The sequence below is a fragment of the Podarcis melisellensis genome, assembly GCF_964234715.1.
Source record: "Podarcis melisellensis genome assembly, chromosome: 10".
NCBI classification, from domain to species: domain Eukaryota; kingdom Metazoa; phylum Chordata; class Lepidosauria; order Squamata; family Lacertidae; genus Podarcis; species Podarcis melisellensis.
In genome coordinates, this window is record NC_138542.1 from 9,551,095 (window position 1) to 9,570,151 (window position 19,057).

The 19,057-nt window shown below is 43.6% G+C and overlaps 1 protein-coding gene across 1 annotated transcript in view; it reads left to right on the plus strand.

The window, feature by feature from the left end:
- MAPK12 (mitogen-activated protein kinase 12) overlaps positions 1-19,057 on the plus strand; it is a 46,174-nt gene that overhangs the window by 691 nt on the left and 26,426 nt on the right. The window contains exons 2-4 of the mRNA XM_081927874.1: positions 5,717-5,846; positions 11,716-11,774; positions 16,975-17,086. Of these exons, the coding sequence (XP_081784000.1) occupies positions 5,717-5,846; positions 11,716-11,774; positions 16,975-17,086 (301 nt within the window). The remainder of the gene's footprint in view (positions 1-5,716; positions 5,847-11,715; positions 11,775-16,974; positions 17,087-19,057) is intronic.

Consider the following 19,057-nt stretch of genomic DNA (forward strand, 5'->3'; position numbering starts at 1 on the left):
GTGTGACCCACCCATACGCTCCAATATTTCACAAATGAAAATAGGGACCTCCTATTTAATCATAATCATAATATGCTTATTTATACCCTGTCTATCTGACTGGGCTGCCCCAGCCACTCTGGGCAGCTTCCAACACATAAAAACATAATAATAATAATAATAATAATAATAATAATAATAATAATAATAATAAACACATATAAAAACATAATCCTAGGGGGCCGAGGTCCCTTCACCGCCCTCTCCCCCTAAAATATTTGGGGGGGGGAGTGAAAGGGCATTGCAATTCAAATGGTGTGCATAGTCCGTGTCATGTGATTGATGGAATCCCAATAATAATAATAATTTTTATTTATATCTGACTGGGTTGCCCCAGCCACTCTGGGCAGCTCTCAACGAAAAATAGTAAAAGCACAATACTAAAATACAAACTCAAAACTTCTCTGAACGGGGCTGCCTTCAGATGTCTTTGAAAAAACGACCAAGCTGTTTACCTGTTTGACATCTGCTGAGAGGGCGGAAAAACCCCTCTTGCCTGGTTCCCTGCACATCTTGAAGCCCACGTCTAATGCAGTGTGGAAATGTGCGTGGAGAAATGTACATATCTTCTCCTCCGCCTTCTTTTTTCCACTTTTATTGCCTTGCTTCCTGTGGTGTTAGAAACTTCCTGTTTGGAGGGGGGGCGATAGGAAGCAAAATTTTACTCTTGGCAAATGGGTTCCCAGACATTGATATGGGTTCCTTCACAGGATTCTTTCATTTAAAAGAATCCGCATGACGGAATTTGTGGACTTTTTGCCCCATTTGCCTTTCTAGGCTTCACCAGCCGATTCTCTGCTGGTGTTAAAATGCTAATAACCTCAGGTGGACAGGGAAGGAGGCTGGTATTTTATTGCCTGCAACAGGCTGTGTGAGGGCTGATCTCCTTACTACTGCACCTCTAGCATCAGTTGTGTTTCTGACACAGGAAGGTGTTGAGAGTAAAATAGAGGAGGCTGACAGCTGTCAGATACAGAAGGATGTGCACAGGGAAGAACTGTTTGACACAGATAAGCTCCCTTTTGTTGAGTGCTATTCAAGTGTCTGGTCTTTGAAGCTCCTTCTGTTCCTCATATTCTGCTGAGAACGGCTGTCAGGCTTGGCCATCCCTACATAAACAGTGGTGAAGTAATCTGCGGTGAGGTAGAGGGTATTTAACATGTAAGACAGGCACATTTTCTCTCCCCTGTTGTTCGAATCCTTGTGTGGACTTGCCCCAAAATGTGGAATTGAAGTGTAGAGTTGGAATGAAGGAATCTCAACTGAAGCATCCATGGCAGATGGCCATCCAATCTCTGCTTAAAAGCTCTCCAAGGAAGGAGAGTCCACAACCTCCAGAGGGAAACACCTCCACTGCCGGTTCCACTGCCGAACAGCTCTTACTGCCAGAAGGTTCTCCCAGAAATAACATAAATACCTTAAATAATGCAGATTTAACCCACCCCCAGAATGTCAGGAGCACAGGAAAGTGCCATATTTCTGAGTCAGGCCCACCCAGCTCAGTACTGTCTGCAGATTTGGAGGTGGGAGCATTTTCTCCACCCCCATCGTTCTGCCCGGATACGGAGGTCCAGTGCCAACGGCCTTCTGGTGGTTCCCTCGCTGAGAGAAGCCAAGTTACAGAGCACCAGGCAGAGGGCCTTCTCGGTAGTGGCACCCGCCCTGTGGAATGCCCTCCCACCAGATGTCAAAGAGAACAACTACCAGACCTTTTAATGTTTGATGCATTACTGTATTTTATTATTTTGTTGGAAGCCGCCCAGAGTGGCTGGGGAAGCCCAGCCAGATGGGCGGGGTATAAATAAATAAATTATTATTATTATTATTATTATTATTATTATTATTATTATTATTATTATTTCAGCCTAACTGAAAAAGACAGAGATTGAACCTGGGCTCCGCCTCTGAGCTGCAACCCTTCCTTTATGTGGTTTGTATGCCAATCCCTGGGACGCAGGTGGCGCTGTGGGTTAAACCACAGAGCCTAGGACTTGCCAATCAGAAGGTCGCAGTTCGAATCCCTGCGACGGGGTGAGCTCCCTTTGCTCAGTCCCTGCTCCTGCCAACCCAGCAGTTCGAAAGCACGTCAAAGTGCAAGTAGATAAATAGGTACCGCTCCGGCGGGAAGGTAAGCGGCATTTCCGCGTGCTGCTCTGGTTCGCCAGAAGCGGCTTAGTCATGCTGGCCACATGACCCGGAAGCTGTACGCCGGCTCCCTCGGCCAATAAAGTGCGATGAGCGCTGCAACCCCAGAGTCGGTCACAACTGGACCTAAGGGTCAGGGGTCCCTTTACCTTTACCTATGCCAATCCCCACGAACGCCATAGTAATTGCAGGGGGGTCCAGGAGAATTACGCCAGTTGCATGTGAATGCTGCACCTCCTTTGGGTCTTGCCAGTGCTCACACTCTTCCTTCTCTCTCTGCTTTTGCCATTTCCATTTTGTAGCGAGGAGGAAGAATGAGAGAATCAAGTGGAGCCAGACTGTTTTCAGTCTGCCTGATATATTCACTTAGGCAGGCATAGGCAAACTTGGCCCTCCAGAAGTTTTGGGACTACCAACTCCCATCACCCCTAGCTCACAGGACCAGTGGTCAGGGGTGATGGGAATTGTAGTTCCAAAACATCTGGATTAATCCTTTAAAAAAATGTTTAGTTAAGCCAGGGGTTCCCAAACTAAAGCCGGCCCGAGGGACTTGTTTATCCGGCCAGCAGCGACCCTCGCCGCCTGCTGCTGCCGCCCGTTCTTACTGGCGCTGCGCGGCTGCCCACTTCCGGGTCGGAGGAGCACCAGAAATAGCTTGCGCACATGCGCGAGCATTATTTGCGCAAGCGTTATTTCCAATGCACATCCAGGTCAGAGGAGGCCCGTGCACATGCGCACATGCTATTTTCGGTGCTCCTCCGACCCGGAAGTGTGCCAGAAATCACGTGTTTGCATGCATATGGGCACGTGCTCGTCCGCCTCCAGCCCACAGCATGATCAGAGCTGGAGACACCGGCCCGAGGCGCGGTAAGTTTGAGTTAAGCTTTACCCGTCTTGAATATTTACTACAGTAGTACCTCGGGTTAAGAACTTAATTCGTTTTGGAGGTCCATTCTTAACCTGAAATTATTCTTAACCTGAGGTACCACTTTAGCTAATGGGGCCTCCCGCTGCCACACTGCCGGAGCATGATTTCTGTTCTCATCCTGAAGCAAAGTTCTTAACCCGAGGTACTATTTCTGGTTTAGCGGGGTCTGTAACCTGAAGCGTCTGTAACCCGAGGTACCACTGTGTTATGGTTCCTTAGCCATGTGTCTTAGTTCCTTTCCATATGTTGACATTTTCTAGGAGTGCCCCTGGGTCAATTTTTCACATACCGGGTGTTAACGTTGTTCGCTATTTTTATGTCTGTTTTGCGTCGCACCTTAATTTACAAGCTGGGATGACCTTCAGTGACAATGTTGTCTCCTGCCTACCACCACAGCTGTTTTTCTCATCTCCTGGCCCCGCAACACAGCAGTCCTGAGGTGGGAAATGGGGTTCTTGGAGGGATAAAAACTTACATCTAGCCTCATGTGTTTTATCATCTGAAACATCATAATAAAACTGCCATAGTGATTTAAGCTGTTCCTGTCTTATCCTCACAACTGCAATTCCAACTGTGATTTAGCCTGGTGCAAGTGTGAAGAACCTGAGGACCTGCAACTCCCATCATCCCTGACCATTGGCTATGCTTGCTAGAGCTGATGGGAGTTGGACTCCAACAACAGCTGGATGGCCACATTTTCTCCATCCTTGTCAACATAGTCTTGGACTCACTGTGACTGGGGGCAGTGAGATCAGACTGCTGTGCCTTTCTGGGTAGAACACATAGAGATGGAATTCATCCTTCGTGTGCAGGTCCCAGGTTTCCCAATTGAAAAGATTCAGGTCGCAGGTATTGGGGAGTATTTCTGTTTGAGATCCAGAGAGCCTGTTCCCATTAGAGTAGCACTGTGGGTTAAACCACAGAGAATAGGGCTTGCCGATCAGAAGGTCGGCGGTTCGAATCCCCGCGATGGGGTGAGCTCCCATTGCTCGGTCCCTACTCCTGCCAACCTAGCAGTTCGAAAGCACGTCAAAGTGCAAGTAGATAAATAGGTACCACTCCGGCGGGAAGGTAAACAACGTTTCTGTGTGCTGCTCTGGTTTGCCAGAAGCAGCTTAGTCATGCTGGCCACATGACCCGGAAGCTGTACGCCGGCTCCCTCTGCCAATAAAGCGAGATGAGCGCCGCAACCCCAGAGTCGGTCACGACTGGACCTAATGGTCAGGGGTCCCTTTACCCTTTACCTAAGGACACAGGAAGAGTTCTGCTGGAGCAAATAAGTCCTGTCTATTCATAATTCTCCTCTCCCAACTACCTAAAGGTAAAGGATCCCTGGACGGTTGAGTACAATCAAAGGCAACTATGGGTTTGCAGCACTCATTTCGCTGTCAGGCCGAGGGAGCCGGTGTTTGTCCACAGACAGCTTTCCGAGTCATATGGCCAGCATGACTAAACCACTTCTGGCACAACAGAGTACTATGATGGAAACAGAGCACGCGAAAACCCCATTTACCTTCCCACAGCAGTGGTGCCTATTTATCTACTTGCACTGGCATGCTTTTGAACAGCCACTCCATTGTGGGGATTCGAACCGCCAACCTTCCGATCGGTAAGTCCAAGAAGCTCAGTGGTTCAGACCACAGCGCCACCTAGGGAAAGCCCACAACGAGATGTATAACCTCTGTTTTTCTTTAAGGGAATATGTTATTATTATGTAAATATACAGGCAGAAATTTATAAATCGGCAGCTGATGGATAATGAAAAAAGGGGAAAATAATAATAATTAAATAATAATAATTGATAATTGTATATAAGGAATGAAATGTGAATTAGAAATAAATATGTGATATCAAGCAGAAACGAGAGAAAATAGGGATGCATCTAGGACAAAGCAGGAAGTCAGCTTGGGGGGATTATATTAAATTTTATGTAACTTGGCATTGATTTGTGAAAAATTTGGAAAACTCATACAGTGGTACCTCGGGTTACATACGCTTCATGTTACAGACTCTGCTAACCCAGAAATAGTGCTTCAAGTTAAGAACTTTGCTTCAGGATGAGAAGAGAAATCGTGCTCCGGCGGCGCGGTGGCAGCAGGAGGCCCCATAGTTAGCCTAAGTGGTGCTTCCGGACCTCCGGAACGAATTAAGTACTTAACCCGTGGTACCACTGTAAATATCATTTGGCAAAATAAAACAAACCCCACGAGCCGGACATGATACTTGGCTAGATATAAAAAATAATATGTCCAGGAATGAGGCAGTTTTCAGTACATTTCTGAAACTGCCTGCCCATGCTCTTAACTTAAGAACAAGCTAACTGCCATGCCACAGTTAAATTTGTTGAGTCAGAAAGCAAGTTTGACCGGAGCCACATCCATCCTTTTCCACTCTCACATACCCACCCTCCTGTTGAAATGCACACACGGCTTGGCAGGCGTTGGGAACACACAGAAACTGAATTTTGTCGCCCTTGCTTGGGTGCTGTTATACGGCATATTCCTTATCTGCGTCAATAAACGCGCTTCGCCTCTTTCCCAGGATGCAGCTAGCCTTTCGCCTAGCTTCTGATTCATGGAATTTCTGTTCTCTGTTTCCTTTAAGCTCAGCTATTGACAGGAAGAATGGAACAAAAGTGGCTATTAAGAAGTTGTACCGTCCATTTCAATCGGAACTTTTTGCCAAGCGAGCCTATCGGGAATTGCGTCTCCTGAAGCACATGAGGCATGAAAATGTGAGTATAGAGGCACTAACAAACCTCTCTTCCCACATTTTAGGAAGTTAGCTGCTGCGCACTGTGATGGAGTTGCATGGCTTTAAATTCAAATGATTTCAAATGTGTTCATACGCACCTGGATTTTTCTATAAAGAAAAACCCGGATGGTTTCATATGAAATCTGATGTATGTTTGTAATTTTATTTCTCGGCCTGCCGCATGATTGTAATAAAACCTATGAGTGGCTTTCAAAAAAACAAAAAGAACATTGAAGTGAAAACATTCAAAAGATAATTAAAATCCATGGTAAACAAAGGATGAAAACACATTTGCAAGTATGCAAATAATAATAATAATAATAATAATAATGCCAAGATGCCAATATTATATGTCCAGAAATTGCTGTTCCTATCCCTGCCATCCTCATGCCTCTTAGTTTATGCATATGAGCGCATATGCATAATGTTTTCTTCATATAATCCTGCCATTATATCAGTGAATGTGTCCTCTGTTTTGTTTCAGACTTGACTATTGTTATCGTTTGCAACTTTAATTAAACTCTTATTAGCAGCTGTTTGCAACAGTCTTCCATGTTGTGCAAATATCATAATGCAAAATATATTTAACTGTTACAAGTGAGTGTAATATATGTGAATATATCATCACAGTAATATTAAGGGCAGTTCACACGCAAAAATGACGCAAAAAATTAGAAACCAAAAAAATACAAAGTTTATTAGCGATTGGAATAAATTTATGGTATATATTGAAGGAAACCATATAAACTTAAAAACTACAGCAGGTCTGATATAAACCTTACGATGCGCAAACCATTAACAATTATTAGCTGCAGAAAAAAAGAAAGAATTTTTATCAAGAAGCCCGAAATCGGGAGGGAAGGAGGTCAATAGGTGTGTAGAGGAAAGATCTAAGTATCTAAAGATATAAAGATTTAAGGAATAAGACAAAGAACTGTAACGGAAATTGATGTTATTTTTGTGTTATGTATGGATATTTTTTTTTCTTTTCTTTTTTCTGAAACTGTTGTTTTGTTTTTTTCTTTTGGTTATTTAAGTGAAACTCAATAAAAAGAAATTTTAAAAAAGGGCAGTTCACACAATAAATTGCTTTCTATATGCAGCAGCTTGGATAATGATGATGATAACAACAACAACAACAACAATAATAATAATTTATTTATACCCCACCCATCTGGCTGGGTTTCCCCAGCCACTCCGGGCGGCTTCCAACAAAATATTAAAATACAATAGTCTATTAAACATTAAAAGCTTCCCTAAACAGGGCTGCCTTCCGATGTCTTCTAAGCCTTCAGATGTCTGTGAAAGTGTGATCCTAAACAAGTTTACCTAGAAAGGCCCATTGAATTCAATCAAGCTTACTCCCATGTAGCCCTGATAAGTTAAATCCAAAAAGTTCGCAATAGTAATGTTTCCTCCTCGCCCCTGGACCCCAAAGCGCTCCATGAAGATCCTCTCTGGGAAGTTGAGTGGGGGCCACCTAAAAATAGGGGAAGGTCGGACGCTGGAGGTGGAGGGCGAGAATGGGAAACATTTCTTTCTTGAACTTCCTAAAGGCTGAAATCTTACGCATGGGACTGGCAGCAATCCCTGTGACCATGGTGCTTTTACCAATGTGAGAGCATGTGCGGAAGCGTCAAGATAAGGATAAAAATGTAATTTGTGGTCCACCTTCGAGAGCAAAAGAGGAAGGTAAGAGCTTTAGCAGAAGGACTGTGAGTTAAATTTAAGTTGATATTCCGACAGTCTTGAAATCTCAAGAGAGATAAGCGGTATCGTAAGAGCACATTAGGAGGAAGAGGTCAGCGCAAATGCTGACAGAAGATGTATGAGTATATTATTCTGTGCACATGTTTTTTTGCCCCATCTGGAGATTACGTTTCGGTGGGGGAAATATCATATGTGAACAGACACTGTGTTTTAAAAGGGATGGAGATGATGGAATGTTAAAGATAACGTAGAATTAATGTAAAGGGAGAAGGGAGTTAAGTAAATTAATACCACAATTTTTCTTAGGATTTAAAATACAAACTGAGTTAAAACAGTGGTCTCAGTCCAGAAGAATAATGAATATACTTCTGTATCACTAAAATTCTGTCCCTTTGCGGCTGATTTCTTGGCAGATTTGCTTGGGACTTATCCCAAACTAAGCATGCATAGGATTGGAACCTGATTTCTTATCCTAAATATTGGGGGAAAGTTGATATAATTAAAAGTCAGAAGTATTACCGTCAAGTCCTTTGGACGCTTACTTGGAAATTATGTCCACATTTCAGTAGGACTTCCCATCTAGGCTTTAAACATACTTAGGTCAACTTTGTTTCAACTTTTATTTGAAAGTTATTCAATTAATTTTCTGTCATATAATGTTTAACGAGGCTTTTTATTGATCATGTTACTGATAAATACTGTATCTTCAAGCTGTTTAGGTTTGGGGTCTCGTCAGGTACTTGTTAACATGTAGATTACTCTGTGGAGTACAGCATTGTACAACAGGGTACAGTGGCCCCGTCTGCATTTAAAGCAGTTTCATACCACTTTAAACATGCATGGTTTCCCCCAAAACAGTCTGGAAAGTGTAAATAGTTAAGGGTGTTGAGAGTTGTTAGTAAAGGTAAAGGTACCCCTGCCCGTACCGGCCAGTCGTGTCCGACTCTGGCATTGCGTGCTCATCTCTCTTAAGAGGCCGGGAGCCAGCGCTGTCCACAGAAACTTCCGGGTCATGTGGCCAGCATGACGAAGCTGCTCTGGCGAGCCGGCACCAGCACAGCGCACGGAAACGCCGTTACCTTCCCGCTAGAAAGCGGTCCCTATTTATCTACTTGCACTTGGGGGTGCTTTCGAACTGCTAGGTGGGCAGGAGTTGGGACCGAACGACGGGAGCTCACCCCGTTGCGGGGATTCGAACCGCCGGCCATGCGATTGGCAAGTCCTAGGCACTGAGGTTGAACCCACAGCGCCACCCGCGTCCCTGAGAGTTGTTAGGTGACTCCTATTCCCCTCACAGAGCTACAGTTCTCCCAAGGGAATTCTCCCTAAACGGCCTCAGCTCAGTATACCTGAAGGAGCATCTCCACCCCATCATTCAGCCCGGACACTGAGGTCCAGCTCCGAGGGCCTTCTGGCAGTGCCCTCCCTGCGAGAAGTAAGCTTACAGCAGGCATAGGCAAACTCGGCCCTCCAGATATTTTAGGACTACAATTCCCATCATCCTTGACCACTGGTCCTGTTAGCTAGGGATGATGGGAGTTGTAGTCCCAAAACATCTGGAGGGCCCGAGATTGCCTATGCCTGAGTTACAGGGAACCAGGCAGAAGGCCTTCTCGGTAGTGGCCCCCGCCCTGTGGAACGCCCTCCCACCAGATGTCAAGGAGATAAATACAGTTTTTAGAAGACACCTGAAGGCATCTCTACATAGGAAGATTTTTTTAAAAACATTTGCTTTATTATGGTTTTATGTTCATTGGAAGCCACCCAGAGTATCAGATGGGCAGGGCACAATAAATAATAATAATAAAAATTATTATTATTGGAGTTTCCTGGAAAGAGGAATTGATTGCCAAATGAATTTAGAAATCGGAGCTCTGTGAGGGAAATAAGGGTCTCCTAACAATTCTTAGAGGCTACATTTCCCAGGATTATTTAAATGTATAATGCAAATGTTTGTGCTCAAAACAACAATGAGAATACCACACTGTTACCAAAAAAACCCAAATTGTTAAACTGCTAAAATTGTTAATAAACACTGTTTCTGGTAAAGAAATGAATTGTATCTTGTCAGGATTATGCACTGGAAAAGCAGCAACCTGGGCAGATCTTGGAAAAAAGAGATACTAGCTGAGGGGGAAAAAGAACCACAGCAAAAATAGTGACCCTTAGGGATTATTGCTAGCAAACAGTGTCTGTGATTGAGCAGGATGAACCACATGAATGGGGATACTGAAACTCATCATTATAATCCTATTTGCTCTTGATATCAAGATGCAATAGGTTTTCTAGGATTCCTGTAGACAGAGTCAACAGGAAATGGGGACGTGGCAAGAAAATTTACGATCACTCTGCTTACTAATGGAATGAAAATTGCAGCCAATGAAAGAGCTGTTTTGGAGTAAGAGTGACTATATAATTGGATTGCTGAGGTCAGGAAAATTTGAAATAAGTGGTTGTAGTGATGCATACAGTGCCATACAAATTAAGGCAATACAGATAACTCTAAATGTTTTTGTAAGCAGCACTGTAGAAATGCAACATGTTGTGAAATTTAAAACATGCAAGTCGGGGTGGTTTTGGTAAGGCAAAAACTATTGATGATATTCCATGTCTGCCAAGGCAACTTGGCTTCACTGATCTGTGGTTTTTGATGCATAACATCAAAAGATGAGATCCGTAAAACATGAGAGAGATGCCCTCATTATGTTTCAGTTCATTCAGAATCTGAGAGTGCAGTTGACATAGCACATCTTGCTTCAAAATGCATTTGCTGTATAAAAATATAGTGCGTTGGTTTTCAGATAAGCTTGTCAAGCAATAGTAAACAACATATATATATATATAATCTCAAATGCAGCAGTTTCATTTTAGGAAAAGCGGGTGTTTTTACTGTGCCTCTTCAGTGAAGTACAGTCTTCTTCTGGGTTATAGTGTCCTGGTTTGGCTAAAGTGCTAAACCATTTAGTACTACATGAATGAGCCTTGCAGTTGTTCGTTCCCATCTCCTCCAGCAGTGATTCTGCAAGGGGGAGACTGGCGGTTTTTACTTTCGTTTTCAATTAACCACAATTTTAGTGTTATACTCAAACCCTGAATTGTGGTTCATCTTAATTACAGTTTCTTGAAAGAAGCCGGCTTCATAAATCACAATTTGAAGTTTACTGTGTTTCAGTAAACTATAGTTAACCATAACTGTGGCTTATCTGCGTTGGAACAAATTGAAAGTCTCCCATCGGTCTCATAACTACATCAGAGAGGAGAAGGGAAGCAGCAACTGAAAAGCATGAGACTTGCTCACATAATACTAAACCAAACATATCCTATGCTTCTACCACACTAGTCTTGAGAGCCCCTCAAGCCTCAGGTTGTTGGGGAACTATGGTGAGGCGGTAGAAACCTCCATTCTGCAATCACAACTTGTTCTGGGTTGTTGGGATCCAGCCCTCTATATCTGTTACATATAGAATTACTGATATACAGTGGTACCTTGGTTCTCAAACTTAATCCGTTCCGGAAGTCCGTTCCAAAACCAAAGCGTTCCAAAACCAAGGCACGCTTTCCCATAGAAAGTAATGCAAAGTGGATTAATCCGTTCCAGACTTTTAAAAACAACCCCAAAACAGCAATTTAACATGAATTTTACTATCTAATGAGACCATTGATCCATAAAATGAAATAAATAAATAATGTACTGCAGTCACACAACCAATCAATCAGTAGCTGAACTAGGTTCCACACAGTCACACACACAAAAAAGAGCTGCAAAAACAAGAACACAAAATAAATAGCAAAAACAGACAGACCTCAGTGTAACACTCAAAATGGAAGTGTGGCACTCAAATCAAAAGTGTGGCTCTCAGATCGGAAGTTAACACTCAAAACGGAGCACATTCGGCTTCCAAAAAGAGTTTGCAAACTGGAACACTTTCTTCCGGGTTTGCAGTGTTTGGGTTCCAAGTTGTTTGAGTACCAAGGTGTTTGAGAACCAAGGTACCACTGTACCACCATTTATTTCAGCGTTTCTCTTGTGAATAATAACTTGCATAGGGTGATATTGTTGTTGTTGTACCTTCTCATCCATCCGTTTTTGTGATTGTTAAATGCCAGGGTTTTTAATTATTCCCCTCCCCCTTTCATAGGTGATTGGACTACTAGATGTCTTCACACCAGATGTGTCCCTGGATAAATTTAATGACTTGTAAGTTTACAATTCTCTTGAAAAGTTTGGATGATATATAAATATTTGTATTTTATTTCCAAGAGGACTGGTTGCTTTGTGGCCCTTTGGCGGTCACTGTGATATAAAAGCTAGATTCTGACTTTATTTGCTTTAAAGTGTATCCGTAGAATGACTGTCTTCCTTAAGTAAAAACAGCTAGGCCTGATTTATGCATTAGCAGGAGCACCACGGCAACTACCTTTCCACGCAAGTATGTACTAACATTTGTCATGTTAAGGACTCGTAAGGCGTGTTAGCTGACCTGATTTGTACATTAAAAAGTATACAGTGGTGCCTCGCAAGACGAAATTAATTTGTTCCGCAAGTCTTTTCGTCTTGCGAGTTTTTCGTCTTGCGAAGCACGGTTTCCCATAGGAATGCATTAAAAATCAATTAATGCGTTCCTATGGAAACCGCCTTCAGACCAGGTCCGGGGACAGTCTGTCCCCCGACCTCTTCTGAAGGCTGGCGGGGGGCAAAAGTCTTTGCTCCCCCCTGCCTGCCTTCCCGGGAGAGCGGAAAACGCAGCGCTGCTTTCCCGCTCTCCCGGGAAGGCAGGCAGGGGGGACAAAGACTTTTGCCCCCCGCCCGCCTTCGGAAGAGGTCCTGGACCTCTTCTGAAGGCGGGCGGGGGGCAAAAGTCTTTGCTCCCCCCCCCCCGCCTGCCTTCAAAAGCCGTCCGGGATAGCGGGAAGCGCTTCCCTGCTATCCCGGACCGCTTTTAAAATGCTGGCGGTGGGGAGCAAAGCCTTTCGCCCCCGCCGGCCTTCCTGGACCTCTTCTGAAGTCCGGGGGGGGAAGGCTTTGCTCCCCACCGCCAGCATTTAAAAGAGGTCCCCGGAGATTTCCCTATGGGCTTTCGTCTTGCAAAGCAAGCCCATAGGGAAAATCGTCTAGCGAAGTGACGCAAAAACCGAAAAACCCTTTCGTCTTGCGGGTTTTTCGTCTTGCGAGGCATTCGTATTGCGGGGCACCACTGTATTGGAGTTTTTCACAAGTCAAGAGTAAAGCTTACAGTACTTTGAAGAAGTGGAAGTATGTTACTTCTGTCTGCTATTGCAGCTGGTAGAGGAATTTCAGCTCCACTACATTACAGTGGTGCCTCCAGTTGCAGACAGGATCCATTCCGGAGGTCCAGCAGGATCCCGAGGTTTTCGCAACCGGAGAACCGCTTCTGTGCATGCGCGCGCACCAAAACCCAGTAAAATACTTCCAGGTTTGCCACTTACGTATCCCGTTCTCATGTTGCCACCCTCCGGACCTCTTTAGGAGGAGGCACACGTACGAGGGCCTCAGAAGATGATCTCAGGGTCCTGGTAGGTTCATATGGAAAGAGACGGTCCTTGAGGTCTTGCGGTCCTGAGCCATTTAAGGCTTTACAGTGGTACCTCTGGTTACGTACTTAATTTGTTCCAGAGGTCCGTTCTTAACCTGAAACTGTTCTTAACCTGAAGCACCACTTAATAATAATAATAATAATAATAATAATAATAATAATAATAATAATAAATTTTATTTATACCCCGCCCTCCCCAGCCAAGACCAGGCTCAGAGCAATAATAAAAACAAGTTGATTAAAATACAATTTAAAAAACAATATTAAAATACAACATTAAAACATTAGGATGCAGGCTCTTCACAGGAGGAGAAAGGAAAAAGAAAGAGGGGGAGGGAATCAAATTGATTCCAAGCCAAAGGCCAGACGGAACAACTCTGTCTTACAGGCCCTGCGGAAAGAAATCAGATCCTGCAGGGCACTGGTCTCATGAGACAGAGCGTTCCACCAGGCCGGAGCCAGTGTTGAAAAGGCCCTGGCTCTGGTTGAGGCTAATCTAACTTTCTTAGGGTCAGGGACCTCTAAGGTGTTGCTATTTATGGACCTTAAGGTCCTCTGTGGGGCATACCAAGAGAGGCGGTCCCGTAGGTACGAAGACTTTAGCTAATGGGGCCTGCTGCACCACCGCCACGTGATTTCTGTTCTTTTTTTAAAAAAAAAAATTATTAACCGACCAATCAAATCAAATCACATAAATTCCGAATTACAAAGCCGAATTTTAATTTTTTTGTTGGGGGTACCCATATTTCAAGTTCCGAAGGGGATTCCAATCATCTTCTTGCGGCTGCATTAATGTCCACAAATCTGTCCAAATAATGTTCACAATTCTATCCAGTCCTATCTTGCTGTTTCCACATCTCCTCTTATTATTTTCATATATTTTTCTTTTTTCTTTGTGATCTCTTCTGATAACCTCCTTAAGCAGGTAAACACAAATTGTAATCCTGTGTGAATTTTGTCCGTTCATCCAATAACCATATCGAGATGGTTTCCATGTATCATCACTTCCATAAATAAAAGCACTCTTTCCATCATTAATCTTCGCAAATCTGTCGCCTTCTTTAGTCCTCTGAGGAGGTTCACCCGCTGTATGAAAACAAATGCATTCCTCCTCCCAGACATAAGTCTTTCGACAGAACTTGCCAAAATGGTGACGCTGTTTTTTACTGCGTCATCCCAAAGCTTTTGTACTTTCCACGATCTTCTTAAAATATGCTTTTGGTTAAAAATTATCTCCACACAGTCTTAAATCATCCATCTTAGGTCATTTAAGTGGCATTTCTGACTTGTGGGGGGGATTATTGGTTAATCACATAAAAGAAAGAAAGGAAAGTTCCCCCCCCTATCCAGTCCTGTTGCCGACATACCGAGCCTTGGTGTGTCTTCTTATGATATATTCCTGTTTATCCAACCCGTCTTCTTTATCAGAGATCCCTTCAATTAGCAGTCTTTACTCCCCATTCTTCCTTGAAATATGTGCATTAGCTTCCTCCTAATTGTTTCTTTTGAAGTTGCTGCAGCTAGTGGCGCGTATCAGAGACAGCGTCCAGGAGAGCCAAAGTCCACACAAGGGCTTTCTGCCTAGTGCCCCCACCCCCTCGAGTTTGGGGGTGGTATATGTGGGCACAGCAGGCAAGGGCAGTCCCCCCCATCTCCTTGGGGGTGGCAGGGAGGCTGCATACTCCCATCACAGCCTCTTAATTACCTCGTGTGGGTCGGAGAGATGTTATTGTCGGCCATCTTCCAATGCACCCCTAGTGCCCCCCCCCCGTGATTTCTGTTCTCATCCTGAAGCAAAGTTCTTAACCCGATATATTATTTCTGGGTTAGTGGAGTCTGTAACCTGAAGCGTATGTAACCCGAGGTACCATTGTATAGGTCAAAACCAGCACTTTGGTTTTTTTTTAATAAGATATTTATTAAAGATTTTCTTAATACAATAAAAAAAAACATATAACATTATAATAACCATATTTTCTTCGCTTCTTTGGACTTCCTCGCATCTCTCGTTCCTGCGTTCCAAGTTTATCAAACTTTACCCAGCAATTTATCACCTTGTTTCAATTCTTGTTTTATAATTTTCCAATATTGTGTCCCTAACTTTAGATATTTTTACCCAAACCTTAAAAGCTTAATTTTAACATAATATTTATCCAAAATTTATCTTTTCTTAGATTTTCACTTATCTTCATATTCCTTTCAACTAACTTAATGGTGCCATATTATTTATAATCTTACATCTTTCTTAACACTCATAAAGGTAAAGGTAAAGGTACCCCTGCCCGTAAGGGCCAGTCTTGACAGACTCTGGGGTTGTGCGCCCTTCTCACTTAAGAGGCCAGGGGCCAGCGCTGTCCGGAGACACTTCCGGGTCACGTGGCCAGCATGACAAAGCTGCATCTGGCGAGCCAGAGCCGCACACAGAAACGCCATTTACCTTCCCGCTGGTAAGCGGTCCCTATTTATCTACTTGCACCCGGAGGTGCTTTCGAACTGCTAGGTTGGCAGGCGCTGGGATCGAGCAGCGGGAGCGCACCCCGCCGCAGGGATTCGAACCGCCGACCTTTCGATCGGCAAGTCCTAGGCGCTGAGGCTTTAACCCACAGCGCCACCTGCGTCCCCCGTTAACACTCATACAATTTACAATATTTTTGTAAATAGTCCTTGAATTTCTTCCAGTCCTCCTCCACTGCCTCTTCTCCCAGGTCTCGGATTCTGCCGGTCATTTCAAAACCAGCACTTCGAATTGGGCCTGGAAACTAATTGGTAGCCAGTGCATTCAGACCAGGATCTGTATAATATGCTCAAACCGTTTTGCTCCAATGAGCAACCTGGCCGCTGAATTCTGCGCCAGCTTAAGTTTCCTAACCAACTTCAGAGGCAGCCCTACGTATAATGCAGATAGAGAGAACAGAGTGGCGTGGGAGCTACACCTGGTTCGTCTTTTGGTATACATAGATGAGCTGGTCTACAGGTTTCTCCCATTTTCTTCTTAATGTGTACACAGCAGTGCAAACCCCAAGCTTTTATTTAAAAGCCTGCGCACAGAACGCAGCTTCGGCAAGCTACTCTCGTTAACTACCTGTGTGTTCTAGGAGCAATTAGCGAGCTGTCTCCAATTGGCTTTGAAATATTCATGAGCTTTCAGCAAATTAGCTATAATAAAATTGCGGGGTGAGCACACATCTATGTTTTCATTATTCAAGATTACCCACACACTCTGAAGATTATTAACCTTGGTTCCTTGCGTATCTGAGTTATTGATGAGGGAGCTTTGTTTGCTTCCTTTGCACTAAATATAGACGAAATGTTCCGGCTTCTCCACCTCCCATTCTGCCTATTTAGTCACTTCGTATGAATTGCATTGCTCCCACTTTGGAACTTGAATAATTGAAGAGTATAGGGTGGAATTTCCATCATGTTTATTATTGAGTAAGTGCCATTAAATTCAGTGAAATTTAGTAAACATCTATAGTTGTAGGTTGCAAGTCAGTGTGAGATCTAAAGCTAAGAGAGATTTTGATCCAAAGCATTATGGAAGCCCTTATAATTGTATTGAACCAATCCAATTTTATCATTTAATGTCTAATATAAAATTGTGTCTGGCAACTAATGGCATTAACTACCAGTCAGTATTTCTTGCTTGACTGCAAGTGGCATGTTTACAGTCGTTTTTTGAAAGCATAAACTGATTGCGGTGTTTGGTTAAATAAATCTTGCCTTAAACACAAGCTTGCAAAATAGTGCCTACAGTAATTCTCAGAAATGATTGTTTTGTAACATTAATGTTTTTATTTGAATTGGTGTGTTGTTTTGTCAAGTAAAATGATTTCTTTTTTTTAGCTACCTTGTCATGCCGTTTATGGGAACAGACTTGAGTAAAATAATGAAGCATGAGAAACTAACTGAAGACAGAATCCAGTTCCTGGTCTATCAAATGTTAAAGGGCCTAAAGGTTAGATCTCTCTCCCCCCTCATCCATCTCTCTCTCTCTATTTTTGCTTTATACACAAGACTTTTCCTAAGATCTTGTGGTTAGGAAATTGGGATTGTGCTGCAAGCTCCTTCACACACAAATTCCCAATTCCTTTCATGGTCTAGTTAGCTATGGTGTAGCGCATTCTTCCCAATCTATTTCTCTTCAGATATCACTAGACCTGGCACCCTCAAACTCAGCCCTCCAGCTGTTTGGGGACTACAACTCCCATCATCCCTAGCTAACAGGACCAGTGGTCAGGGATGATGGGAACTGTAGTCTCAAAACAGCTGGAGGGCCGAGTAGCTATAGCTACCATCAGCTCTGAACATCTGGTCAGGGGGCGGGGAGAGGCTGGTATAGTGTCACATTTGAACTGGTACTAACTAGCCAGGATTGCAAATTGGGGGGAAATTCAGGGTTTGAAGTGGTCTGCAAGCCCTAGTTGAGTGGGAATCTACCTAATGCTCATGCAATAGTGTTACATTTGAATTGGTGAGCAAGTTTCCCTCATATTTATTTCTAGACATATTTATAGGTCCTCTTTTAGAGCGTAGTCTTCCCCAGACAGCTGACAGAACAGTAGTAAGGCATGAAATGCTCTTAAGAGCAAGCCATTTGAAAACAGCAACATATCACGACTAAAACAGCAGCTTAGACTCCAGTAATTAAGACATAGCACTCAGGCTCAGTAACTTAAGCCAGCATCACTATAAGATCTTAAGGCAACCTGAAACAAATGCATTTTTTTAAAAGCTTATAATGTTGGGCCTTTTACAGCCCAATAGGGAAAGAGTTCCACAATCTAGAGAGGCACCACAGAAGAGACCCTGTCTCTCATGCCAACCTACTGATTTGACATGCAGGTTTGGAGCATCAAATTTAAACTGTACTTCTTTCCTTAGAATTACAGTTACTGCAGTTCGGCTGTGGAGACAGGCTTCTGAATATAGACCCCTAACAGATGGGTACCTAGAGCTGTATGAGTGTAGCCCCATAAAATAAATTCCATGTTCACCCATCAGCTGTTTGGAAGACATAGCACAGGAATGAATTTAGTCCTTAAAGGTAAAGGGACCCCTGACCATTAGGTCCAGTCGTGGATGACTCTGGGGTTTGGGGCACTCATCTCGCTTTATTGTCTGAGGGAGCCAGCGTACAGCTTCCGGGTCATGTGGCCAGCATGACTAAGCTGCTTCTGGCAAACCAGAGCAGTGCACAGAAACGCCATTTACCTTCCCACCAGAGCGGTACCTATTTATCTAGTTGCACTTTGATGTGCTTTTGAACTGCTAGGTTGGCAGGAGCAGGGACCAAGCAACGGGAGCTCACCCCGTCACGGGGATTCGAACCGCCAACCTTCTGATCGGCAAGTCCTAGGCTCTGTGGTTTAACCCACAGCACCACCCACGTCTCTGAATTTAGTCTTTATTCTTCCTCAACTGTTTCTTTTAGAGGTTGGTCATGGGCAATATTGGATCACTTGGCTTGCTCCTCCCCGCTTGACAGAAATGTTATATTATTACTGACTTTTGATTCCATTGTGAAAGGGCAGGGCCCACTTTAAAACGCATGCTGTCTGATCTTATTACCATGGCCTGCTTCAGAAAAAAAAAGGTCTCGGCGTAAGTGAAATGTGATTGCAGACTGCATCTTGACCTAGATTTATTGGCTAAAACCCAGGGTTCTTACTGTTGTAGTTGTATCCATTCTGAGAGCAAGAGAGCTGGTCTACAAAGTTTGAAAAACTGAGTGAAAAGGGCATGCCAAAAGAGAGGAAATAGGGTGTTAATATTAATGGCAAATGGATTCCTTTTAAAAAAAAACCTATGTAAAAAAGACAACAAAGAGAAATCTGTAGTTTGCCTGCTAGATGGAAATGACAAGAGTGAAGGATTAAGAATAAACTGTATCTTGTGATCAGATATATCCCTTAGTTTTGTTGGACTG